Source organism: Semicossyphus pulcher, unplaced genomic scaffold (genome assembly GCF_022749685.1).
Source record: "Semicossyphus pulcher isolate SPU_LCO1_2020_fin unplaced genomic scaffold, fSemPul1.0.p SCAF_19, whole genome shotgun sequence".
NCBI classification, from domain to species: Eukaryota; Metazoa; Chordata; class Actinopteri; order Labriformes; family Labridae; genus Semicossyphus; species Semicossyphus pulcher.
The window spans coordinates 12,855,749-12,882,615 of NW_027211692.1; the positions used below are offsets into that span (position 1 = coordinate 12,855,749).

The window sequence follows — 26,867 nt, forward strand, 5'->3', positions numbered from 1 at the left end:
AAGAGATTGAAGTCACAGCATGTTAAACAACAGTTTGTTAAAGCTTCTGCGTGAAGCCCCGAAGTGTTCAATAATTAATACGAAATAGGGGATAAAAAAGATATAATAATGAACTGTGTAAAACATGTAAATGAACAAGTGTGAGAAAACATCGATGCTGTTCGTGTTATTTAATCATGTCAGGACTTTATTTCGGGGAGCACAGGAAGGCAGCATTTTGTGATCTACTCTCTACTAACTTTTTTTTTCCAGGAACAATATTTAACAGTCTTTAACAGGTTATTAACATGCAACTAAATAACCAACTGTTCCAGAAGCCGCTTGAATACTGTATATAAGGGCAAATTGGCAGTGTAACTTCCCTACTGTAAACTGGGTTAAGGTAGTTCGAGTTATAAACATGCTAGTAGCTAGCTAGCTGTCTTACTAAGGAATTGAAGAGCCTCAACGTTTGCTCAGCCCTGCCCCTGTTTTGACAAGCATTTCCTCTTTTTCTTTAACCACATGCTGACAGCACAGTACACTCAGCACACTGCACACAACTGCTAAACAGATAACACGCTGTTACATCCCCTTCACACCCTGCTCGGTGTTGTAAACCTCCACATCACTGCAGCTCTTTAACAGCTGCCTGCTTCAGACAGACACCAGAGGAGGAACTCCCAATACGCCTGGTAAGTTTTTGCTAAAATATGTACCGTAATTTGATTTAAGCCGTCGACAGATCACATTTTATTGTTGGTTTTCCCCAGTAATACAGAATCATAGGATTCATTTTGAAGTATAGAGTATAAAGTTGTGTGTCTTTACATAGCCACATAGACTTTAAATCTGACTAAATTTACAAACTTCCACCTGACATTCATGCAACTTAAAGATCTAATACTGTCCTCAAAATATGAGGTATTCTAAGAGTAACTAATTCATTGATTACTAACTTCTACTCTTTAATAATGCTTTCATTTTCTTTAAATAGTGATATTTGATTATCATTATATGAGTGAAAAGGTTATTATAAGTGTTTTCCACAGTGGCCACATAGTGTGTCCTTATATACACCAGGAGAATAGAGGATACAATAAATGACACCGTGTTTGATCTGTTAACTGCCGTTCGATCATAAATCATTTTTTAGTGTTTTATATGTTTGACCAGCCTCCCATAAAGTGTGTGTTAGTGTTTGACTGTGTGAGAAGAGATACTCTCAGTCATCCAAACCAGTATTAGTCACTACATATGATTTTTTATAGTCGGGATTACACAAGAATGTACTGGAATATTAAGTGTCTGTGTGTGTGCGTGTGTGTGTGTGTGTGCGTGTGCGTGTGTGGATCAGTATGAGCTCTTCTTTCCATTGTCCTGTCTTATTTCCTCTCTGTGAGCATTCCTCTCTGGCAGCACAGTGACTGCAGTACTGTCACAGTAGGCCTAAATGACGATGAATGACACTCAGAAGCTCGCTGTCTAATTTAAAAGGCTGGGAATGTTTCCAGGTTTCCTCACTGTATGTACTTAATAATGAAATATGTGAAATGTTTGAGGTACGCTGACATTTCACTTTCGGGATTTACACCGACTTGTGTTATTACCATAATATGGCAACCGAAAATGTGACCACTTTAACCAAATGAATGTAGCACTTACCCTAAACATTATTTCAATTTACCTACTATATTGCACTTTCAATCTGGACTAAAAATAGAAGTTTAAGCCCGCAAGCTGTTGGTAACACCAGTATTTCACGCTTTTAGTACTAGAATGATTAGTTGATCAGTGTATTTGTCAAACCAAATCAACTCAACAAGTTTAATAGCTGATTAAAGGTTAAAGTAATTTATTGAGATACCAAAAATGTGCTCATGTAAGCTTCTGAACTGTGAGGATATTTGCTTTGTTGTTATGTCTTTGTACATTTTGTGGTTTGGGAAAGTGGGTCAGACAGAGCAAGCAACTTGAAGACATCACCGGCTCTTTGAAACATCATATGACTTGTGTTCTTCTTTTCACCTTTTCCTCTGTAATTCGACTTGGGTACATTTATTGTTGTACACAACAGGGCTACTGCTTTTTATTCTGACCATCTGCTTATTTGGACTGTTATGGCATTTTGTATAAAATAGACAATGGGGTCTAAATTCTACTGTGGACACATATGTAGTCCAGACACAGGAGGGCAGTATTACACTGATTAACTCTGGTGAAACTCAGTCTGAAACCTTACATTTCTCTGCACTTAACTGTTCCTGTTATATTTAATAATTAGATTCGTCATATTTTCCTATTTTTATAAATGGACTCTTTGTCAGTTTCTATGTCCTGGCCTGCTCCAGGAAATGAGCTCTGAATTTCTGAACCGACAAATCACACATTAATTGGTGGATACTGTGATGAATATGATTACTGGTGCTGTTATGCAGGGGTTTTTATGTGCTATTAATGGTTAAATCGTCAGTATGATTAATGATCTCTTTTGTGGGGTGTTGTGAGTAATTAGAATAGACTTTTGTTTCATGCACTTAATCATTCATCATCTGTTTGTTTCCACAGATGTGAATAATACAGACGTGGAAAAAGGGTGGGACCAAGTCATGATTTCCCAGGCTAAATGAACGGATTGAGTGACTAATTACTTACTGTACACTGTAGGAGTCAAAACGACTTCAGCTATTTTCAAAACCAACCACTGAGGGTGTGTCTGATTCAGTGTTACTACTACGGCATGCGGGATGGGCCAAACTCGCTCAGATCTTTCGCATACCACCACCACCCCAGGCAGAGCGAGATGGAAAGCAGGCGAGTCAGCCAAGCGACTCCGTATCCGCAGGTTTAGAAGCGGAGAGAAGCGACAGGGTGACCAGTTAAACAGGAATCCGATGAAAAATAAAGTGTTGTCGTGTTTGGGAAGGAGAAAGCGAGACTCAAGTCAGACAGAAGCGGATTTTGGGTGCGGAAACGGAGCTGGAGATCCAGCGACGCGCCGCGATCACAGAGTAGGAAAGTTGCCGAGGGACGAGGTTGTCTCGGCGGTTGGGGAACATCGAGCATCCCCGGGTTGTTTCGAGGCACAGTCGGGCCTAGATGATAATAAGGAAGCCAGCCAACACGCCGTGAGTCGAGAGGCACCGGCTGGCTCGTCCGATGCGTCTGGTTTGGAAAGGCGGATCGGTGAAGCCAGCGGTGCGGGCTGCGAGGAGCCGAAACCCGGACGAGAGGACAATGCCTCGTACCCCCCGACGAGGGCCATGGAAGACCAGCCACCGGGGGGAAACAACCAGGACCGTGTTGGGTGTGAAGTCAGGGAACTAACAGGGACTAGTCTGAGTTCAGCCCGGCTGCTCACCTCTGACCTGGACACTCGGACTAGCTTCCCCCCGGATCAACCTAGAGGACGGTCGTTAACTGCCGAGCACGCGGAGTCTAAAATGACTAAAACCGAGTGTAGTACAGTTTCATGTCCGCCTAAAGCGGCCGGTGACCAAATACACTGCTGCCCGGCGGAAACAGACTCTGACCAGGCCCCTCAGGGCCCCCCAGGAGGAGGCCAAAGTTTTCCAGGAACCATACCGAAACTTATCATAACCAGAGACCCCAGTCCGACCCGCTCCCAGGAGACACCGGCCCTGCTGAGCGTCCGGACGGAGCTCAGCACCGGCTCGTGCCTTGACCCTCACCCCGAGGACGAGTCTCCCTGCTCGGACAGCGGCTGCGGTGGGTCACCTGCGCTGATGCGCTCACCGAGGAAGCTGTCCAATTCCTCCTCCATCGGCCTGTCCTCAGCCTCGTCCTTCGAGGAATCCGAGGACGACTTCACTGGGAGCGACATCGAGTCCAGTCTCTCTCCGGCCCGGTCTCTTTGCAGTCCGGACGATGGAACTGGGGTGAGTGCCTCTTTTCATGTGTTTTTAAAACAGACCATTGGTTGAGATTGGCTGTGCTTTTAAATAAGTATGAACAATCTCATGATGTGTTGAAGTTGTGGTTATGACCTGCCAGCTGTACAAAAACAAAACACTGCTTAAGGCCACCAAATGTAGCACAATTAGCAAAAAAACATGGCAGACTGACAGTACGTGTTAAAGGGCCACATCAGGTGAACAAAACATAGTGACATGTGCAACATTACTATACAACTACAGGAGAAGTGGTTTGAGTAAAACACTGGCATAGAATGTTCACAGACACTACACACAGGACACACAACCCTGTGTCCGGCTGTAGCTTTCGCCCCAGGCACAACTATTCATCTGATGGCTCAGAGGAACATGACAACACGCGTGTATTTCCATATTTACTGCTGATGTACTAAAACACATATTGCACACTGACAGTCACATCAGTCACTGTCAGTTGATATAGGCTCTTGAGAAGCACCTAGAATTTGATGCTTGCTGAGGTAATGTTGTTCAAATGGGGAAAACAAACCCCCATTGTGTCAGGAGGTTTGCTACACAACATGAGTCTCAAGTGGTTTGGTGGATGTTTCCAGGTGCCAGGATGTGATAGCCTTTTATTTGAAATACTTCGTCTGATGTGTCTAATTTGTCTAAACGGCTGGACTCAGACTGCCCTGATAAAGAAATGCAACTGTACCAAATTTAAATCAAGGAGGAGGAAATTGTTTTTATCTCCAACCCCCACCTATAGTCCTTCTACTCCCATGGCTCATGATCACATGACTTTGATGAGCTCAGCCGTAGGACCATTTAAACGCTGTCTGAATGCATTCTGAAAATATTACTCATCCTTTCACAGCTACCCCTTCAACAGTTCATAAAAATAGAGATGACAAGACCAGTCTAACTGTAGTTAACTGCCCCAGAGGTATAGGGTTTCCTCTCCTTCAAGCATGAGTCCATTTAAAGTTTCCCAGTAGGAAGTTGTGATGTTTCTCCCCCCTGAGTCAGGAGGCTTTGATGCATGTTGACTAGAAATGCTCGGAATGAGTCTTAAAAACAGGATGTCTCCACAGTAGACAATCTTCCAGTATCTTCGCTCTTCTTCTCGGCAGCATGATGATCCTGTATGGCCAGGTTTTCTGTTCAGGCCACGTCACCAAGCATGCATGTTTGACTGGCGGCATGTCTTTCACTTTGAGCTGTACCAAAAGAAAAGGCAGAAGTTATATATTTTTTTAATAACCTAGCCCCATTCCATTTTCCACAGAGGACAGTCCACCCTTGTCAGGTATTTAATTTCCTTTTTCCAGAGAAAGACAAGACACGGAAGAAATGTGACAAGTTTAAGCTCTAGTCTGTTTTAATGGTAGATGTTTGGACCAGCTAGAGTTCCAAGGAAAAGGACCTCTAGTTGATAACTTATAACTATTATGTTGCTGTTACTCTTATTTTTGTTTCTTTTCTATGTAGAAATGTTTTAATTTCATGTCATGCCATATATCATAAGGTTTCACATAACCACTTTTTAAAGAATTTTATTTACACTCAGCTTACGGGCTGTGACCAAATTTGTGTCTCAATTCAGGGGCCGCATCCTTCAAAGGACGCAGACTACGAAGGATGCAACATTTGTAGCCTGCGTAGACCGCTAAGGCCAAACTGAAATGAGTAATGCGTAATAATTCTCCAGATATGTTAGGCCCGCAAAGGATGCACCCTGAAGGAGCCTTCGATGCGCCGCTATGACGCAACTGCCCTTGAAATACGTCCTTCAAAGGATGCAGCCCCTGAATTGGGACACGGCTAAAGAATTATAATCAATATAAAGTAATATGCCAATTATGTTTACAGCAAAAAAGAGGGAAAAAATGAGCTTGCATTGACATTAACCAGAGCCCAAGGCGACATGTTCAAATGTTTGTGTCCGTTTTTAAGTTTAAAACAGTGACGCAAAAACAGAAACAATTGCAGAAGCTGAAACCACATTTAGCAAAAAATGATCCAACGATTCATCAATATAGTTGCTGATTACTTTAAGTTTTAACTCTACACATGGCTCTTTAGTATGATCACATAATGATACATTTCCTTTTTCCAGTTCTGTTATGTCAGCGGGTTATTTTCAGGGTTTACGTGTCTGTAAACATCTTTTATCTATCTTGGTCAGTCTTTCATTTTGAGTTGCATCATGAGGGTCTTTTCGGTCACATTTCTCAACAGGGCAAAATGTACTGAATGTTCGTTACAGTAATGATCATCAGCAGGTCAGTGGACAGAGTAATTTCCAGCTAGAGGCAGGAAATGAGCAACCTGAGGAGTTGCACTTGAGCTGTTGTAACAAACAGGATGACGCTGTCCTGCGCTTCATGATAAGAGCTGGCTTTTAAGGGGCATTTGTCATACGTTATTCATAAAACAAAGGTGTGCGTTTGTTGTCACTGCCTTTTAAAAAAGCCCAGGCCACGATGTCTGCTAGCAGCCAAACCAGTTACATTTTGTGTGCCCGATGACGTGAGCAGATACTTGCTCAAACATGCATACTCAGAGAGAGGCACACACATGCAGCGATGCCGTCTTGCATTCAGAGTTCAGTGCGTGTCATGGAAAATTAGGCTGAAGGCAGAGCTGTTTGCTAGGCAACGTCTTTGCCATATATGGTACTTTTTTTTTTTTACTCCTCGTCTTGTTCTCTCTTTCTGACACAGGCAGTATCTACTCTGTCCCTGACGTTTGAGTGTTAGATATAAATTCCTACACATTTCTGCCAAGCCAACAATGCGCTTATTATTTTACATTGTCATAAGGCTCGTTCCATATGAGACACTCTTTCTTCCCCCCACATTCGGCCCTGCGAAAGCATAATATTTTGTCCCTGAAACCCGACGAGACCTTCAGTGGAACAGACATACAGAAGGAAAATACGACTAAAGACAGACAAAAACATTCACTGACACTTTGAACACATAGCCTACACGTGATTGTTCCTCTTATCTAAGCGTGCTTATTCATACGAGCCACAATTGTAGTCTTGTTTTCCGTTGCTATCACCATTCAAAGTCCCACACATCACTCCCACAGCACTTGAACACAAAACTCATGCTACAGAGCAGAACAACAGAAGGATACAGTCTATGATGTTTGACTGTTCATCCAAATTTCAATACATTTATATTGAACAATACTTTCACTGTCGCCTTGTGCAGTGGTGGAGAAAGTCTTCAGATCCTTTTCTTCAGTAATAGAAGCATTCCCTTATGTAAACAATACTCCTTCAAAAGCAGTCCTGCCTTCATTATTTTATTCAATTCAAAGTATTTATTAGCAACATCTGACCTGCTCCTCTATCTCGAACTTAAAGCTCCTGTGAGGAACTTTCAGTTTGTTTTGACAAAGAGGTACCACTTATCTCGTTGCTGATTTTGTCCTGTACATGATCAAGTGGTGGTTTTTAACAAACAATCTCATCCTGCTTTCAGGGCGTTTTCACATGCCACGTGCCTGAGTATGATTGCCCCCCCCTCTCCTCTCCCCAACCGGTCAGCTTTCACGTTAAAAATTTCGTTCCGTACCCGAGTACACTTGCGGTAGGACTCCGAACAGAAGGTGGCGATAATGCATCTCAAAAACAAGGAGAAGAAGATGAGTATCGTCAACTATATAACATAATTTATTTTCGAAGGAGACATTATAAAAAGCAGTTCACTTATGTGTTTTAGTACGGTTAGCTTTCACACCTGATGCGCACCGTCCCCGAGTACACATGAACCGTACTCGAGACCACCTTTTCAAGTGGAGTACAGTACACAGTGTTCACACTGATCAAACCAACTGGACTCGGATCGGCCCCCGTCCCTAATGTGAAAGCCCCCTAACAGTCATATGTATCACTCACTTTAAATTTTTGCCGTGGAAGATGTAAACAAAGGCAGCGTGCAGTTCACTTCCTCTGACACCTACCCCCCCCCCCCCCCCCCCCCCGCCAGCAGTTTCAGCCATTAAAAATAACTCTATAGAAATAATCAATGTTGTCGCTGATGGTCTGGTTTGCTTTTGTAGCTCGTAGAGAGCCATCAGAATTGATTTCAGTCTGTTTCATAACCCGCTAAAAAACTCCTCACAGCAGCTTTAAACACAGTGCTTTAGTAAATGTACCAAGCTACTTTACAGTCCACTCCCTTCTGACATTTTATGGGCAGCGATCGTAATCTGTTCATTTAAGAATATAAGATTGCTATCTTATTTCCTCAGCTTAAAAAAAACAGTTGCCAGTAGTTGAAATCAGGGTTGTTTTTTCTCGGCCCGTATCATGAACGTATCTTGATGGAGCCGCTGTTGTAAATGCTCAAAGTACCCTGTTGATATATCCTCTTTTTCTTATGTATCTATTAATAATATTCACTATATATGGGAAAGAGTAAAAAACGTCAAACTAGCTTCATATAATGTCGTGTTTTGTTTGACTTGTGGAACCCAAAATATTCTGTTTACAGTGATGAGAGAGACACCTGCAGATGTCCTTTTGTTTCTCCTGATAAAAGATTTCTGGATTAGCAAAAATGCTGATTAACTTCACTAATATAGCTACAACAGAATATGTCAACAGTAGATAGAGAGGGCACGCAGACAAGCTTGGAACAGGCAGTACTTTAGTATTCAGTCCTATCAGTGTTTAAATGTAGCATTACTCTTTCTTGTAGTGATATTTTAAAGCTGTGCCATCGTCTGCACGTTCAGCAGCCCACCACAGCCGAGCTGCTCGAACATGAAGACCTGCGTTAGGGGAAAGGGATGTGGTTTTATATAATCTAGTGTAGAGAAAGGAGCTCTGACTGTACCTGAAAACACCCTGTAGTGTACGCAGACGGCTCACTCCTGTAGATAATGATAGTTGTCTGACAGGTTCTGCTTTGTCTCCACACACACGTTGATACGCACACACACATCTATGTAGGTTACATCGTACTGAGGAATTTGTCAGTAGGACAAAAGGAGAGTACAGGGAGGGTATGGGGAGGCCTGTTGTCCCTACCCCCCCTCTGCTGCCAGCCTGTCATGAATCCAGCAGGAGATTGGCTCAGCGTGGGGCTCAGGATAGGCCCTGCAGGGATTAGGGGATGAAAAGGAGAGAGGAGGAGAAGAAAGGTTAGACGGCGGAGAGAGCGAGAGAAGATAGATCATTGTGTGGAGGTAGGTACCTTCAGGGGGAGACGAGGTATGATTTAGGGGAGGAAATACAAGGAAAGGGGGTCAAAGAAAGATAGAAAATGACGGCTTTATGACAGCAAAGAGGTTGAGAAAGTCTTAAGAGAGGAAGGGAGGAGTGACAGGATGTTGAAACAGGAGAAATTTTGAATTGTGTTGTCGAGAAGGGGGTCATTGTGAGACATAAGTGCAAGGAGGATTATTCACCAGGCAACACAAGCCTCAGCTCACAGACCGACTGGAGCTGGAATAAGGCCGAGCGTTAGCTACGAGCTAACAGCAGCTGTAGTTTCTAGATGATCGTGACGGATCTCAGGCTGAAAGGGAGGCACACATCCCTGGTGGTGCTCGCCCGTGGAGACCCTGCGCTGATGGTGCGGAGTATTTTGTGCTGGCTGCGTTCCCGAGTCGTCTCCGGGGCTGTGTGTGCTTGTGTCAGCGCCTGCCTCCTCCTCCACTACTGCTCTGTGTGCCAGGTAAGAAGAGGAAAGTAGGAATCCACAGCAGACTTAAATTCAGTCTACCGTGGCCTCCGACTGTCGAATGCTATTTACCAACGTCACGTGTAATGAGGGCAGATCCTATCCGATGCTGGTGACGGGTTTGCGTATCCAAATGCCATGTGATTGATATGGCAGCCTGGTGTTGCTGTTGCAGTATGTGACGGCGCTCGGGCACATAGTATGCAGTTAGTCCAGTGTGATGATCTCTTTATCTGGGTTAAGTAGTGAGTAAGCCAACCAGCAGGATCATCATGCTTTAGGCTGTCGTACTTTCTGCAGCCTCACACTTGAATTTAGACAAACACACACTCAGTTTATTAGCTACACCGAGCTACAACAAAATGCAACAGTTTGCACAAAAACTTGGCAGCTGAGTGTAGCTGCCTCTTTCTTATATTGTAACATCTGAATATTACCAGCTGATATAAGAAGCAACGCATACAAGGAGCTTTTGGGACTGAAGAGGAAGCTTATAAAACAAATGCAACATTCTGCGTGTTATGTATTCGCGAGTTATATAAAAGAGACAGCAGAGTTGGTGGAGATGACTGAGAGATGTTATATGTGACCTGAGTGTTTTAAAAAAGCTGCGATGTGTGGGATGAAGAGAGAGAGGATGAGGCAGCAGAGTCTGCGCAGTTTGCACAGTTTGAAATAAAAAACAACAGGCCGGTTCACAGCATTTATCATCTTTAAAAAAAGACGCCTCCGTGTCCAGAAAACTATTAGCAGAATATCTGGTTAATGTAGTCAGATGCACTTGACCCCGCAGAGGAAACACATTAAGCTGTCAGCTCGAAGCAATTAGAGAGAGAGAGAGAGGCTGAAGAGTGAAAGAAGAGAGGGTGTCTGCTTCCCCTGTCACCCCCGGGTCCTTCATCCCTCACTGATTAGGACGAATGAATCCGATAGTAGCAAAGAAACAAAGGTATTGTGGCGAACACATTTGTGATTGACCACAAACCTATTTCAAGAGATTGTTTTTGGAGTACAGTGTTGACCATACCTGAAATGGATATTTGTGTGTTTACAGTATATCGGTCCAGCGGGCAGGGAACATCTATATTTAGCAGTTACCGGTATACACACGGTCTTCCTAAATATATCGTTGATGTCAAAGCACTACATTGCATAATGTTTTCATATGAGCAAACATCCAAGAAATGACAGAAGTGCACCTCAACTACAAACGCACACTGATCAAGGCTGCGTTACTTAACCAGTGTTGGTGTTTTTAAGGGGAAATACTGTTTTCAGTTTGATCCTGTCACTTTAAAAACTAATCGTAAGCATGTCTAAAGCACATGTGTTTGTTTTGGAGAGCTGAGACATGGTACTATCTGACAGATTCTTATGTTATGAGCTTTACATAACAGGTTCGTAATTATAGCTCACAGCAGCACTTTGGACGCCAAACACTGCTGACAGTTTTACTGTGCCGAGTGTCTGCAGATGAATGCTTGTTATCTTTTATGTGGAACAAGGTTTAAGGATGGTGGTTTTTACTCTGATGTTTTTCTGCTCGGTTTGGATTTAACTGTCCTGCTGTAAACACGGCACGGAGTGGACGATACGTGCTGGAATGTCAAGGAAGTGTTCAGGATATTTTCAGCGTCAAGTTGAAACCAAATGAAGGTTGCCTTAAAAATCACAACCAAAATGTCTAATTTCACACGTTACCTTTTTAGTATGGTTTAAATGAACTTGAGCCAAGTTCACTCTAAAAGCCTACTAACCTCGTTCATATGTACGTCAGCGCAGTATTTTCCCTTATTAATAGGTCAAAAGCTGTTCAAACTGCTGAGCTTGTATCTTACTAAGTGTACTTTGACAGTTCAGTGAGTGCTTTGAAAAGTAGTCCCAAAATCATTCCTGTACTAGACGTCTCCCTATTGCCGTGTCTCTGCCTGTTAGCCATTATTCATAATGACACGTGCTTCATTTGCAGACTTGTGATGCATTCAAGTGCTGCGTAAACTTAGATCGTAGATCCTGATGATGCACTGCTGGTGGAAGAAAACAATCGTCCAATCAGAGAGTTACCTGTCAGTCTTTACAAAATGTTTAGTCAAAAATCAGTGTGAGCAGGAAAAATGCAACAGTGCATCACTGTTTTCCTTTTGTCCGTACCAAATGAACCAAACCGCAGATCTGTTAGCACCAATAGAAATCGGGACACGGGATGTCTTCACCCTCACCGGGACAAATTGGCCATTGACGTAGGAGGGTGCTTCACGAATGATTGTCCCTGGCAAATTGCAGAGAGATGTGACCTTGAATGCTCCGTCATTCTCATGCAAGTCCTAAACTGTCTGGTTTGATTCAGGAGTGTTGAAACAGGTCAAAATAATAAAGAGGAAATCAACTCGTGTTGCAAAAAGTTGCGTCCGAGTTGCGAATTTAAGTGAAATGCATTCAGCGTTCACATGTTTCATCACTGCTCTTTGTCCTGAGTCGACAAGAGGTAACCTGGGGGTTAATCTGTTGATGCGATTGAAGGCTCAGCTCACAGGTGTCTTCTAGTACTCACTCTCATTACTCTCGGCCTCTTGTGTCTTTATGAACCCCTGACGTCGACCGGCTGTGTGACGGGGCACAAACCTGTTGCACAAAGTTTTATCATGAGGAACCGACGGAGGAACAGCAGCTGTTGAAGGCAGTCGGAAATTCTTATCGTCTCCTCTCCTTTTGACTTTTTGAATCCAGAACTTCAAGACTTTATTTATTGGTGAAGGAGTAATGATGGGAAGAACTAGAATAACCTGCATTTTATGTTGTATAAGTAGCCGTTTATAGTTGGGATGATGTTTAATAAGCAATTTCTTCAGCTACAAGACAAACTAAACAACATGTACGCAGAGCAGCCTCTTTCCGGTCTTAATTCTGCACTCAAATATTTACAAAACAGCTCCTTAAACTCAGTGTTTGACGTCTAAGTTAAACACGGACCGTCTGTTTCCGCTGTGTGTGTGCGTATTCCTGCATTAACACTGTTTTATTGTGACAGAATTTCAACAGAGCAGCTGTGGAAAGAATGCATGAGATGATAGGCAGACATGTAAACATGGCAGAGATAGGCCAGGCTGAGAGAAGCACAGTCACAGACGCTATATAGTTATAAAAAGGTTATCTTTATTATTATCATTGCCTTGTGTCCCTGTATTTTATTACTCATATCTTCACCTCAGTTTTGTCACTCTGTTTCTGTTAAACATTTATTTGCATATAAAACACACTGTAGGAGTGAGAGTCTGTAATGTAACACACATACACACACACATTCCTATCCTAAACTGGCTGTCCGTTTGTTGTGATTTCCCACACATACATGTCCCGCCCATGTTGCATGCGTCAAAGAGCCCCTATTGCAAACTGTCCTTGCTCTGGTGTTTCCCAATGCAGATAACCATTATGCACACACTCTTGCACATGCAGTTACGGACAGTAAGGCTCTGTTTTACGACACCACCCTGGCGACTCTGGTAAATGTTTTATGAATGGGCTTTGTGTCACGTAGGTTGTGCACCTGACCTTGGCTAAAGGGGAGGGTCTGTCCAATGTCTACTCAGGTGTGTGTCACTATGTGCTCAGTGCAGGGTGTGTTTTCCTTTAATGAGTAATCATCCCGTCGGCTGGTGTTTAGCTCTGAAGAAGGGAAGCCAGACGGCTGATTAATTAAGATTAAGTCACTTTTGTGAAGACAGAAGTGGATGACGTTCTTTGCTGTTTTGTCTCCCTTCAGAATAAGTCCTGGCAGAAATTGAAGACCATGGTTCACTGGTCCCCCTTTGTTGTGTCCTTCAAGAAGCGTTACCCTTGGGTGCAGCTAGCTGGCCATGCAGGTATGCATAAATATGCAGTTAACACAACCATGCACAATCTCCCTACACATGCATTGTTTTGTCTTCAGTCTTTAATCTTCGCTCTGTGTGGCTCCTTCTTTAAGGTAACTTCCAGGCGGGGGAGTATGGACGCCTGCTGAAGAAGTACTGTGAGTGTGAGCAGCAGTGCCTGCAGCAGCTGATGAAGGACACGCTGCGCCCCTACGTGCCTGGTTATTATGGCGTGGTACAGAGAGACGAGCAGGACTACAACCTGATGGACGACCTGCTGGCCGACTTTGACTCCCCCTCTATCATGGACTGTAAGATGGGCAGCAGGTAAGACTCGACACGGGAAGAAGAATGTGCTGATTATTTAAATAGTTTTAAAACGTTTTAAAACAGTTATAATTTTAAAAAGAAATTAAACTTACCGCCTTATTTTTCAGGACGTACTTGGAGGAGGAGCTTATTAAAGCCAGAGAGCGACCGCGTTTACGGAAGGACATGTATGACAAGATGGTGGCAGTGGACCCTGGGGCCCCCACAGAGCAGGAGAGGGCCCAGCAGGGAGTCCTCAAACCCAGATACATGCAGTGGAGGGAGACACTCAGCTCCACAGCCACCCTGGGCTTCCGCATCGAAGGCATTAAGGTGAGAGTTCATCCTGTAGGTGCAGGTAGTTAAACCAAGCAGTGGGAGTAAATATTTATCAGTCTAATCACTGGATAGACCACACATGCTCGACTGGCAATGAAGAACACTCTGTTAAAGTTTTAGCTGCATGTGGAGCCATAAAGGGGCCTGTTTGCTCTGTCAAAAAGAAATCCAGGGCTGGTTATCAGGCCGCACCAATAACTGTAGATTTGCATGTTACTCAGACGTGAATGGAAACAACTGATGACACACTGAGCATTTATAGGAGCCTGCTGCGGCGTTTTTCCAGTGGAACAAGCTGCCATCCGTGACACTGCATGAAAGTTACTATATGTTGTTGCCCCACACATGTACTGCACTTACAAATAAGGAATACTGATAGAATAATAATATGTTTTCTTTTTCTCACAGAAATCTGATGGAACCTGCAACACCAACTTTAAGAAGACGAAGCACAGGGAGCAGGTGATGCAGGCCTTGGAGGACTTTGTGGGTGGCAACACTCAGATTCTGGTATGTTATTTTCACTGCTGATTTTTTGTAATGCAAAAGTTTTTATTTTGCAGGAAATATTTTAAGAAATCGAATTATTTATTTTCTTGCAGAGAGTTAGATGACGCAGCTCACATGTCCACAGCCACAGCAAGATACTGGTTAGCTTAGCTTGCATAAATCCACTTACTGGCACTTCTAAAGGTCACTCACTAACGCTTTGATCTTGTTTGTTTGATCTGGGAACAGTAGAATCTCTGCTTGTTTCCTAGAGACAAGTGCTGACCAAGAAAGTGTTTGGTACTTAGGCCCCCTGTTAAAGTGATAATGTCGAAGATTTTCATTTAAATAAATGTCTGTTAGGTTCCTATCTATCGCCGAATGAGGTAACGTAATGGTGATTGAGCCTATGGTCCACTGACAGTATATAGTAGAATTACGGACTGGGTGTCTGCTGCTACTTTCACAGAAAAAAATCACAAGCGGCGCCCAGTTAGTGACGCGTTGTCCATCAGCCAGCAGTGGTTGGTCTGCCAGGGAGGGTAGGCGGAGCTAAGCGGCTGCTTTTCCGGTCTCTGCAAGTGTTGCGAGTAAACAGTAATCTACTATGGCTGAACAAAAAAAGATTGATGACTACAGATACGACTTCAAAAATAAGTGCAAATCCAAAGAAGAAGAAACAAATTTGACGCTCAGATGAAGGCAAACAGTCTAAAAAGGAAAGCGACCGTCAGCGAGGAAAAACAAGACTTACAACCGGAGCCAACCGTGGACGTGACTTGTGCAACACTGTCCGTTTATCACCATAGGTGCTGCCAAACACAACGAAACTGAGGTCTTCGAGATTATAACTTTGAACCAAGTTTTGCATGCATTTAAACTGACAAACATGAAGATGCATTGTGTTATTTAGTGCGAGCTTTTGAGGTGCTGATGACAGATTACTTTCAGGCAGGGTCAGGCTAGCAATCTCCCCCTTTTCCTGTCTTTATGCTAAGCTAAGTTAGCCATATTTTGGCAGTAGCTTCATGTAACTTTACAGACAAAGGTTTTTAAAGTGTAATAATCAGCAACTGCATTTGATGCCCTAAATCTCTCTATCTTTCGCTTCACAGAAATTGTACCTGCAGCGTTTGGAAGAACTCCGATCTGCCCTCGAGCAGTCACCTTTCTTTAGGTCACATGAGGTGAGACACACTGACACACACACACAGTTTTCATGCTTCCTACACAAACCTGTTTTAGATATCAGACCGTCATTAGCTTCTGTGACAAATCGCACACACCTAAACTCACCCGTCCCACTGGTTTCTCCGTCGCAGGTTGTTGGAAGCTCGCTGCTGTTTGTGCACGATGCCTCGGGGAAGGCCCGAGTGTGGATGATCGACTTCGGGAAGACTGTCCCCCTGCCGGAGCCTCGGAAGCTGGATCACAGAACGCCCTGGGTGGAGGGCAACAGAGAGGACGGCTACTTGTGGGGACTGGATAACCTAATAGACATCCTCAGCAGTATGCTCCCACAGACGCCTTGAAAGAGGGACTCAGAGGAGACGCAAACTAAACATTTGTTTGATTGGTGGAAGATGTCTGGAGAATTTGAACAACGACAGAAGACTGAGAAAACCACCGACATGATGATGACTTTTTTCATGACCTAAGCCATGATCCAAGTGTCTTTATCCAGTTGAAACGTGTGAGAAGAAGACTAAGACAAGCACAGGGTTTCTATTGCAAAGTGGAATATGCCAAAGGCCACCATCATGCTCCATTTGTGGGACTGTGGGATGAACAGTGGTGGAAAGAAAAGAGGGAGAATTTAATGCAGGATTGTACATTTTTTCACATTGACTGTCTTATTTTAAGAGAATACAGTTCTCAAAACATTTTCCTGAAAATATGCACTCTTTTCCCTCATGAGCATCCCCCTCTGCTGGTGAGAGGTGCGCATTGCACTTTGAACTTGATCCAGAGCAACTCCAGAGGCGTGAAACCTTTTCCACGCAGCCTTCGAGGAGCAAGGGGTTAATGGGTTTTCTCATGGACCACTTTTGATGTTGAGCTATCTTTAACACTAAAACACTGGTCAGACCATGTGTTAACTAACTCGGTGTGTATATACAATTTAATTTAATTTCTTTGCCTTGGTTTAACCTCCTTACCTTGTTTGGACTATTTTCTGTGCCTAAAGCTGTTTGATCATTCCAGTTCAGTGGACTTTCTTCCAAAGAGTTCACCAAAGTGTAAACTGATTTAATCCCAAAGTTCTTGTATGTTTTTCTGAATCTGGATTTTTGTATGATAATGCAGTGAATTTTCCCCCCCTATAACTGTACAGTAAGCAGCTTGGCGGCCATGTTTGTCTGGAACATTTGTTGCACTATGGATCCTCACAAAGCCATTGAACAAAACAAGCGGTGCCTCCGTGGTTTTAAGATTGGGAGCAGCAGCAGATGAGTGCTGGGTTTACAGATGCCATCGTTTAGAAGTTGAACGTGAATTTAATTAGCCGTTATCACTTCATCCTCTCTGATCAGTGTTGATTTGGATTTGCAGAGAATTTAACAGTGATGTAAAGGGTGACAGGAAACTGGATTTATGTGATTAAACTGATCAGTCTGTTAAGGCATTTGTGAGGTTTCACTTATGTAACAACTTGCATCTCGAAACTGGAAATTTTTAACGTGTCTTATGATTGAAAGGATGATGTGTAATCGAATACAAAAATAACTTGATTTAGTTACACTAAAGAGGTTTGCTGGTTTGAATTTTTGTATGAAGATTGAAAGTTTACAACGAAGCAGCATTGTTATATTTAGATATAAAGTCAGGGCTTCATGGCTGTCGTTCCTGGACTGGAATGTGGCAGGTTAGTGAACGCAAATACCTGACCTCATGAAATTGGAATTCAAATTAAAGCAGTTTTTTTTTTACTTCTGAAAAGTAAACATACCAGGAGAGAGGGGAATAATAACGTGTTTACAAAGTGTTATAATTCTTTGCCCACAAATTCTATATATTTGTAAAAACTGAGGTTTCAAACTGTGCGCTGCTTCAGGAGTCGAAGAAAACTGGATTCATCACCAAATTTTGTATTTTAAAAAGGCAGTGTATTTTACGTCGCAAAACACATTGAAAGCTGATTAATTCCCAAGTCAGTGATTGCAATAAACTGGAAATAAGAAATTTCAGAGTTTGTTTTTTGTTCTCAGGGTTTCTTAATCTTGAACCTACATTGTTTTCAATGTCTAAATATTTATCTTTATATTTCTTCTCCTGAATATCCAAGAACATTTACAGGTTGGCAGCGAATCAAGATGACAAAATGCAGAATTTAAACAATGAATGTATTGTATGAACCGACAACTGTTCTTCTTAAAAGCTTTTAAATATAGCTAATGAATCTAGCTTACACTGGGAGATAAGACGAATCTTGTATCATGAAAGCTTATGTCACACTGTGAAAGGAGTGTTTTTTATAGACACTTACAAGTCATAAAATGACCTGATAAGAAATTCTGTTTTATCCAGTGAATGAAAGTTTCTTTTCACATTAATGAACAAAATACAATATTGCAGAAAATGCAATCTCAATGCATCATTGTGCACAAAGACCACCTGCTAATACAGTTTGAGATATTAAAGTGACATCTTAAAAAAACTCAATTCAATAAATACAGTATCAATAATGTAATATGAAAGTTCAAATTTTATAGCCCTTTCAAAGATATCTGATTGGATGCAGATATCAGATTGTAAAAAGTAAAATGTGTTGAGCTGTTGTATCGATCACATTTCATTGTGATGCCGCTCAGCAGAGTCTCAGAAGCTGCACGCTACATCCATTTCTTTCCAAACATTGTCCTGTGTCATTTCTGCTCCTGTGTCCTTGTGTGAAGCAACACTGCCTTTCCAGCCAGCCCGGCCTCCACTCCCCCTGGAGGAACAACATACTGGGTCCCATCATTCGCTCTCTGAGGGTCTATCGTCTTCAGCTGTTCGTTGCTCTGAGCGACGCTGTCCAAACTCCACAGCTGGTAGCGCAGACTTTTTCCCTGCTTAGCCAGGATGTAAACCTCTTTGGCTGCTGCGCTACTGACAGGACAGGGAGAGCTGGTGTCAGAAGCGAGGTGGAGCCAGGGCAGAGTGGGGTCAGGCTGAGTGTGCTCTTTGCTAATGCTCGCCTCTAAACCAAGGAGAACTCCTGGAACAAATACACAAGGTGTGGCATGGTGAGGCTTTAAGGGTGCAGAGAGATCCTGTGAGGCGACAGCGCTAACCACTGCACCACTGTGCAACCCCCGTTAATAGCATGTTGCATCTAATATATCTTTACATGAATGTTTATATTTAACACCAGCGATACAGATTTGAGTCTGAAAAAAAAAGATTGATCATTTGTCAATTTTAAATCAAGACTTGCTTTATGAAACTCCCCTGTGGTCATTGAACTATCCAGTCTTACCTGAAGCGGCCGCCCAGTGGGCCCTGTGGCCGCCGCGCTGGCACGGCTCATGGTTGAAATCTTCATCATATCTGTACATTACTGTCAAGGAATTCTGTCCTTTAATCTAGAACTTTTCATTCATCAACATCAGTAGGAGTCAAAAAAACAACCTCAGAACAATGTTCTTCTCCCTCAGAACAACCCTTCTGGCTGTTCTGTTTGGGTGTTGGATACGGGATGAGAACAGGCTGTCTGCCCCACAGGTGAGTGATGATGGTCGCAGCATTTTTACCACTTAATCCCCCCGACAGCAGTTCAGCCTTACAGCCACATACCTCTTCTGCTAGCAGGGCCATGTTGTCAGCTGACAAAATAAAAGTATTAATGAGAACATAAAGACGACGCCATAAACTCAACACGGTGTGAAAAAGCAATTTGTACCTCAAGTCTGTTTCAGTTTAATGTTTGCACTTCAGGCACCACCTAGTGTTGTCAAGCTATGTCTTTTGCCTTTTTGGTGCTCAGAAAACTTGTACTTCCCCTAAAACAGAAACAGGGGATGTAATAACTTTTATTTTTACCTGAAAACATTTCCCCCTGTGCCGTGTATCCTCGGCTCAGTGCTGTCTGCACAACAGTTTCCATGCTGACACTCAGCTGTGGCTGTCGAAGCTGAGCCGACATCCACAAAGCCACCAGACCACACCTAAAGGGTAAATGTATAACTCACTCACAGTCACACCCTGACAAATGTGTCATGTTTAATTACTCAAAGGTGACAGCAATCAGGTCCAACACATCACACAATAGCCCCATTGTACAGCAGTTGGGGTAATAGTTTTGTGTTTCTTACATAAGTTGTTGAGTTGAGAATAATTAGACTGAATGAGTTTGCGGACTTACTGTGGACCATCTTGGATGAGGGAGGGCACGTATGTGTTCACCAGGATCCACTGCAGGTCCTTCCTAAAACTGAAGCACAGTATATAAACACACCGCACATACACATTAAAATACAATGGAGTTCAATAGAGCTGACTACACCTCTGTTTCAATGTTGACAAAAGTATTAGACGGTTCACAAAGGTAGGGTTGATAGCAGGATATTTGGATTGGATTGTGCAAGTGCATCTAATAATTTAAGTGTTTCTGTTCACTTGTTTACAGGAATAACTGAGTTCTGACATCTGACACAGCTGTCAGCCACATGTGTCAGATGTTGGACATAACACTTATTACCAGGTTCATGGGTTTTTTTAACAAGCAGCCTGTGCATTAATAAAGCTGTTACTAGAGGTGCAGACGTTATCCAGATTATAACTAAATAGATGTTATGTGGAAGAAAAGTTTGTGTTTTCACTGTATATCTCACCAGGACTCTCTTTGAGTGAGCAGTATGCGCGCCTCAGTGTGGTTCCCCTCTACAGGACTCCTGCTACTAGCTATAGTCTGAAACAGCTTTTTCTTAGGTGCTGAGGCCGATGGAGAAAGTGGACCTGGAGCATGTGGTGGACATTGAGCAGGTGGTGGAAGAGGAGGAGGAGGAGGTGGAAGTGGAAGTGGTGGGGACATTGGGCACTCCACTGACATCTTTTCTGTGCGCCTTTTGGATGACAAAAGAGGGTCAGTTGGTTAGTATTTTGAGCGTCTTTGCAAAGAGGGAAGTTACATTATCTCTTGACAGTTGCGAATACTATTGACAAACACTGTTGCTCACAACCTACCCGCCCACCTTTCACTCTTTCCTACCTCCATCAACTAAGCTAACGTTAGCAGCTACAACCATATCTTGTAAAGTTATCTCAGCTCGTTGTTAAAGCCTATTGGCGTAGGCGTGTTGACCGTTGATAAATGATAGTCTCCTGTTAACGTTTTTAACTCACACAAAAGTGATTGGCCCGTCGCCGTAGACCCACTCCTCAAACTAGCACAGCCACCTAGCCGCACCGGTGTTTTACCCATATTTGGCAGCATTTTCCTTCCTCTTCTTCGTCGTGTTTGTTGTTGGTTAACTCACCAACGGTAACGCGTCACATCGCCCTCCGCTGCTCGACTGTATTTTGTGGGACCATGCCACTAAATTGTGTAAATATTAAAAACTGTAACCATAACTTGGTTGCAGCAGCTATCATCATACAGAACGTAAGATACGTTTAAAACTTTAGCATTGGTCACAGAATCTGATGGGACACAGAACAAAGCTTAACACCGGAAACGGCCTCGGCGTTGCTTCATAACGCGAGAACAGAGAACGGGATTTGGGACGGCCGGGGTTTCCATTCATCATTCCGAGGTGAGTATTTTCCTTCCACACCGAGCGGAATAAACTTAGCAATTACATCACTTTTGTTTTCAAGAGCTTTCGCAAACGTTTTTTGGAGTTAGATACCATAATTAATCTTTTTTGTACAGTAAGGGGTATCATACCAAGCATTAGATGGCTCTTTGCTATAGCTAACAGTTAGCTAGCTTTTGGCTAACGTTCACCCCACGTTATTCAGGTTCGAGAGTTGCTTGCTAACGTTGCTAGCTAGCTGCTTTGCGATTAGGCATTTGCGGTGGTGGTTTGTAAGTTGTTTAAAAGGAACATTTTCAAGGTATTCTTCTCCAACTACTCACACGCAGGTTCAAACATGGCCACTACAGATGTACGGCTAAATCATACAATCTACATCAACAACTTGAATGAGAAAATCAAGAAAGATGGTAAGTCAATCCTCAGCTTATAAGCATTCACTTTCTGGCTTCAGTTTAATACAAAGAAATCTAAAACCTATGGTTTCTCAAGGTTTTATTTTGTTTGTTTCTGCAGAGTTGAAGAAATCGCTGTACGCCATCTTCTCCCAGTTTGGACAAATTTTGGACATTTTGGTCGCACGCAACATGAAGATGAAGGGTCAGGCTTTTGTTATTTTCAAGGAGGTTAATAGCGCCTCCAATGCTCTGAGATCCATGCAGGGCTTTCCTTTCTACGACAAACCCATGGTAGGTTAACCATAGTGAATACCACATTACTGACACGCTTTGCACAGAATAAAGCGTGCAAAACAATGTTGAACAACTTCTGAAACCTATAAACTGTATCCTCTGACATGCATTCTGATCCTGAATTATCTCTCTTCCTACAGCGTATCCAGTATGCCAAGCAGGACTCTGACATTATTGCTAAGATGAAGGGGACTTATGTGGAGCGAGACCGTAAAAAAGAGAAGAAGAAGGTTAAACCAGAGGCAGGTGGAGCGAAGAAGGGTGTAGCAGGAGCGGCCGCACCTATGGTTGCTGGAGTGCCTGCTGCCATGCCTGTAAGTAGGGAAATGGTGGTTCTAATTTTTCATAACAAATTGTCAGGCACATTTTATCAAGCATTCACCACTGACCTTGAGTATACAAATGTAGACAGAGTAGCAAACTATTGTAATTTCTGAGTTACAGGATTAAGATTGACCTTTTCCTCCCTTTAACTGTTGGGAAATTGTAAGATGAAACGGTGTCAAATGTTTCATCTTATGGCCAAAGTGCAGGTCTCCAAGAAAAGTTGCAATGTGCTTTAGAACAAATAGATTGTAAGACTGTAAAGAGTGCAAAATAAAAGTACAACAATAAGAGCAAGGGTCAGAGAGGTAAATGTGTTTCAACTCAAATCATTCAAACTTACTCTTTCACTCACCCCTGTTATATTTAGAAAGCTGTGCTGATAGAAAACAACTTTGAATTAAAATTAGCACAGTATTATCATACATCAGAATAAGCCTACCTGTTATAACATTTGAAGTGAATATTGATGATTTAGCAGAGGCAAATGGAGAAGTGGTAGTTGTGCTCACAACTGTTTCTTTCCCACTCTGTAGGGAATGCCGCCCATGAGCCAGGCTCCCCGTATGATGCACATACCAGGCCAGCCACCTTACATGCCTCCTCCTGGCATGATGCCTCCTCCAGGTATGGCCCCTGGCCAGATGCCCCCGGGTGCCATGCCTCCAGGTCAAATGATGCCCGGACAGATGCCTGGACAAATGCCCCAGCAGGTAGCGTGCCTTCTGTAACGTGTTATTTGTTGTTAAATGCTATATTTTTGTCTTGGTGTTTATGTTCTGACTCCTTAACTTTTATCTTCACAGGTCGCAGAAAATCCCCCCAATCACATCCTCTTCCTCACCAACCTGCCGGAGGAGACGAACGAGCTCATGCTGTCCATGCTCTTCAACCAGTCAGTAGCGGCTGCTTTACTGAATATAATTTTTGCAGTTTTGTATTTGTATTATCTGCTAAATGCTGAGCCTGTGCTTGTTGTGTGCTCAGGTTCCCCGGGTTCAAGGAGGTGCGTCTGGTCCCAGGTCGCCACGACATCGCCTTTGTGGAGTTTGAGAATGAAGTGCAGGCCGGCGCTGCACGTGACGCACTACAAGGCTTTAAGATCACACAAGCGAACGCCATGAAGATCTCATTCGCTAAGAAATAACCCCAATCAGAACCGGTCTTTTCTCACACACACTAGTCTTTTTAAAAATATGAAAACTTTTTAAAGAAATTGATATTTGTTGATTGGTGCAGCAATGACGGTTTCATTTCCTTCCAGGATTTCATGTAAGTATTCACTCTTGGCATCAAAGTTTCAGTCAGGTGCAGCAACGGGAGGTCTGCACCCTACTGATAATGAATTACTCCATCAGGCTTAAGTCAGTTTTATTAGCAACTTGATGTTTCCTTTGTTTTTTACTGTTTGTCATTAAGCATTGCACCCAGGGTCTGGTCCACCAGACATTGTACCTGGAGCTATTTTCTTTTTATAATTAAAACTTTTCTTCGACAGAGAGACCTGCCTCACTTTGTATGTGTCATGTTGCAGTGGGAGTTATTTGGCCGACAGATGGTGCTATAAATCTACTTTATTCTATTACTGATGTTATGGTCTGTTGCACAGGAGTAGGTTAAGGGATGTGTTAATGGGCCAAACATTTGTAGTAGTAGATACTTTTCCAAGCAACCCATCTACTAATTGTAAATAAGGATTTTTATTTTCTTGTGCCCACTTAAACTTTTTTTGTGTCTTGAATTTTGCTAAAACTTTAAACCCTAAAAGAAAATCTGCTAGTGCAGGTGCATTAATCCATTTGCTAAAAACAACAGGGGCCTTTTTAAGGCTTTCGTTACAACCAAAATTTATCTTCAACATTAGATTAAGAAATTTCCTTTTGAGATGTGTAGGCAGAGAGAGAAAGGCCTTGAGGTCACGGCAACAGAAGGCTTTGGCTGCTCACTCACAGGATGCTGATGTTAGCGCATTCATCAGACTGCTGAAGGGTTCTCATTCTCAAAACTTATACCCAGTGGGTTTTGATTCTTTGGCCTAAGAAAAAATAAAAATGACCATCAGTCTGATTTTATTAGAAAATGGGATGAAACTGTTCGAAACATCAAGTCCCTTCTGCCTCTGAATTAAACCAATTGCGGTCTCTTTCAATTTGTGCTTTGAAGTACACAGTTCATGCCCGAACAAACCATTTTTATCTCTATTTGGCCTTTGTGCTCTGCTCGATGCAATAAACCAGACGTTGATTATCTTTTCCTAAATCTATTAGACGACATCATTTACCGGCTGTTCTTGAGCTGGCACACATTGCTGTAGCATTTCCTTCATCTGTCTCTTCTTAGCCTTTAAAGTCATTCCGAAGCCAGACAACAGATACTAAGAAGTTTCCTCGGTCATCATTTGGTAAAAGCTGAAACTGCTTGAATGAAAATTTGCTCTTTTTTTCTAAATAATGAATGTACTTATTCAGCCATGAGAACACATCTATAGCAGTGCAGCTGATGTGGGTCAAAATACAAATTCCACTTTATAAGACAAATCAGTCTGCTCTGTGGATTTGAGTTTTTCATGTAAAGCATGTTCACTGAACACATGGGAGTCATACGAGTTAGCCTTGTGGTATCGGCCTCTGATGCTGCCTTAATTGCTGTATCTGGCAGTATACAATTAGGCCCAAAAACAACTATCTTGTGACTAACAAGCAACAGTTTGGAGTTAGCAATGAGTGTAATATTAGGTAAAGCTATAAACATTTGTCAGGTGTTTTTCACACAATCTATCTATTTCTAATAGCACAAGGATCAGAGGGGACCTCTGTATCGGCAAATACTCCAGGTATCCATAAGTCCAGGTATGCATTATCAGGAACATCTCTAGTAAGAATGTAAAGAAATAAGTAGCTGATTTAAACTGCACTTTTATGACAGCATTGTAGCCAGTGGTGGAAGAAGTACTCGGGTCCTTAAGTAAAACCACTACTGCGGCGTGAAATACTCAAGTATGACAAGTATTGTGTTTTACGGTATCAGTCAAATATAATTGTCAAAAAGTATTCATTTAGCAGGCATATAAGCAGCTTTTCAATACTATACATCACTTGAGGGAGAGCTACTATATCTTTATGGGTAGCATCATTCACTGTAACTTGGTTGTAAATTATTTGCTCAATGTAAGATTTCATAATCTGCAGAGGCGCTGTAATTTAAAGCTCTCAAATTAACATAGTGAAGAAATGATTATGTTGTAGGTCTTATTGTATGAGGAGTAATTAGTGTTTAAACAAATATTTAATGAATGCAAATGTGTACAGTATCTCCCGTGTTTACAGTTGTCTCCAGTTTGCCAATTAGCAAATGCCGACTGTATGTTTTGAAGCGAATCCTCAAAGGCCCCGGGCAGCCTGCACACACTGCTAGTTTGCAGAGTAATTAGATGCCAAGGAAGACCACCACCTCCCCTCAAAGGCTGGATTCATGAGTGTTTGGGTGGACTGCTGTGTGAATTAGGCCTGAAACGCTTAATTTAGACTCGCACTATCTACTGTGCCCAGTGCACACAGGGGCCTCCCTGTTGTGGACTTAAACTGTGCCCTGAGTAATTGTCTGCAGGTCAGCTCAGCCGTGTACACAGAAATGCACATTCTTCTGTAGATTCCCAAGCCTTTCCTCACTCCCTTATTTTGCCTTGAGAAAGGGCTGACCTTAGCCACCAGGGCGCCGTGAGTGTATGTGTGTGTGTGTGTGTGTGTGTGTGTGTGTGTGTCGCATGCTGCTGGCAACTTGCCTGGTGCATTCCCATTCACCAACACAGTGATCTTTCAGTTGCAGGAACTGGAAGGCAACTTATCCAGTGGGAATGAGTTGGAGTCTATGAGATCAAACACCCACTCTAAGACAGTATCAGCATGTGATGTTGACTATCTGCGTCCATGGGCACATGTATGAAGTCTTGTGCCATGGGAGTTTTTGGTCTCAGGGGGTCATAGTTCACTACCCACAGATGGTCACAGTGGGTCAGTCATAATAGAATGGTGCAGCCATGTTTGTTAGATTTAATATGTCAGAGTTTTCACATCATTTGCTGATGTGATTGGACAGAAACAAGAGAATCTCCTTCCCATAAGGACACACGTGACCGTTAGATGGCGCCAAATACACAACGCACAACACTTCCATTTAAGGAAGAAGACCCACAGCGTGTACTGGTTGCAGGTTTTTGGTGACATTTCCTCAGGTGATCCACGCGCACGTTGGCCTCTGAGCCCTCCACCCAAGTGTGCAGTGACGTCTCTGCGATTCCGGTTGGTTGGTTAGAATTCAGCTCGCGTTTGGAGGTCACAGGCTCCTCTATGCAAATCACCCCTCTGCTCCTCAAGAGCCCTCTGTTCCGCTCCGGGGTCACTGTAGATCGCCGGGCCGCGGAAACACCACTGGTTGTCAGGGAAGCTCTTGAGCAACAAGCCTGTGATAGACCTTAAGATAGAGGAGGGAGGGAGGGAGGGAGGCAGCATCTCATTAGATTCCCTCCGATGAAGAAGGTCTA

The 26,867-nt window shown here is 42.9% G+C and overlaps 3 protein-coding genes across 3 annotated transcripts; 2 read left to right on the top strand and 1 right to left on the bottom strand.

Annotated features, from left to right (window-relative positions):
- Positions 1-549: 549 nt before the first annotated feature.
- itpkcb (inositol-trisphosphate 3-kinase Cb) lies at positions 550-17,759 on the top strand. The gene is made up of 8 exons (XM_069668121.1): positions 550-674; positions 2,548-3,878; positions 13,344-13,443; positions 13,548-13,761; positions 13,872-14,076; positions 14,491-14,592; positions 15,687-15,758; positions 15,894-17,759. Exons 2-8 carry the CDS (start codon positions 2,727-2,729, stop codon positions 16,101-16,103), a joined length of 2,055 nt encoding a protein of 684 aa, XP_069524222.1. The 5' UTR covers positions 550-674; positions 2,548-2,726; the 3' UTR covers positions 16,104-17,759.
- Positions 17,760-17,836: 77 nt separating this feature from the next.
- Positions 17,837-21,162, bottom strand: actmap (actin maturation protease). Its single transcript, XM_069668866.1, has 7 exons — positions 20,899-21,162; positions 20,388-20,618; positions 19,919-19,987; positions 19,597-19,721; positions 19,250-19,379; positions 19,034-19,104; positions 17,837-18,772 (listed from the first exon to the last, which is right to left on the bottom strand). Exons 2-7 carry the CDS (start codon positions 20,603-20,605, stop codon positions 18,438-18,440), a joined length of 948 nt encoding a protein of 315 aa, XP_069524967.1. The 5' UTR covers positions 20,606-20,618; positions 20,899-21,162; the 3' UTR covers positions 17,837-18,437.
- A 71-nt stretch (positions 21,163-21,233) lies between these two features.
- Positions 21,234-23,826, top strand: snrpa (small nuclear ribonucleoprotein polypeptide A). The gene is made up of 7 exons (XM_069668712.1): positions 21,234-21,308; positions 21,641-21,721; positions 21,828-22,000; positions 22,144-22,317; positions 22,864-23,040; positions 23,134-23,222; positions 23,315-23,826. The coding sequence occupies exons 2-7, from the start codon at positions 21,649-21,651 to the stop codon at positions 23,472-23,474; spliced, it is 846 nt and encodes a 281-aa protein (XP_069524813.1). The 5' UTR covers positions 21,234-21,308; positions 21,641-21,648; the 3' UTR covers positions 23,475-23,826.
- Positions 23,827-26,867: the final 3,041 nt, after the last annotated feature.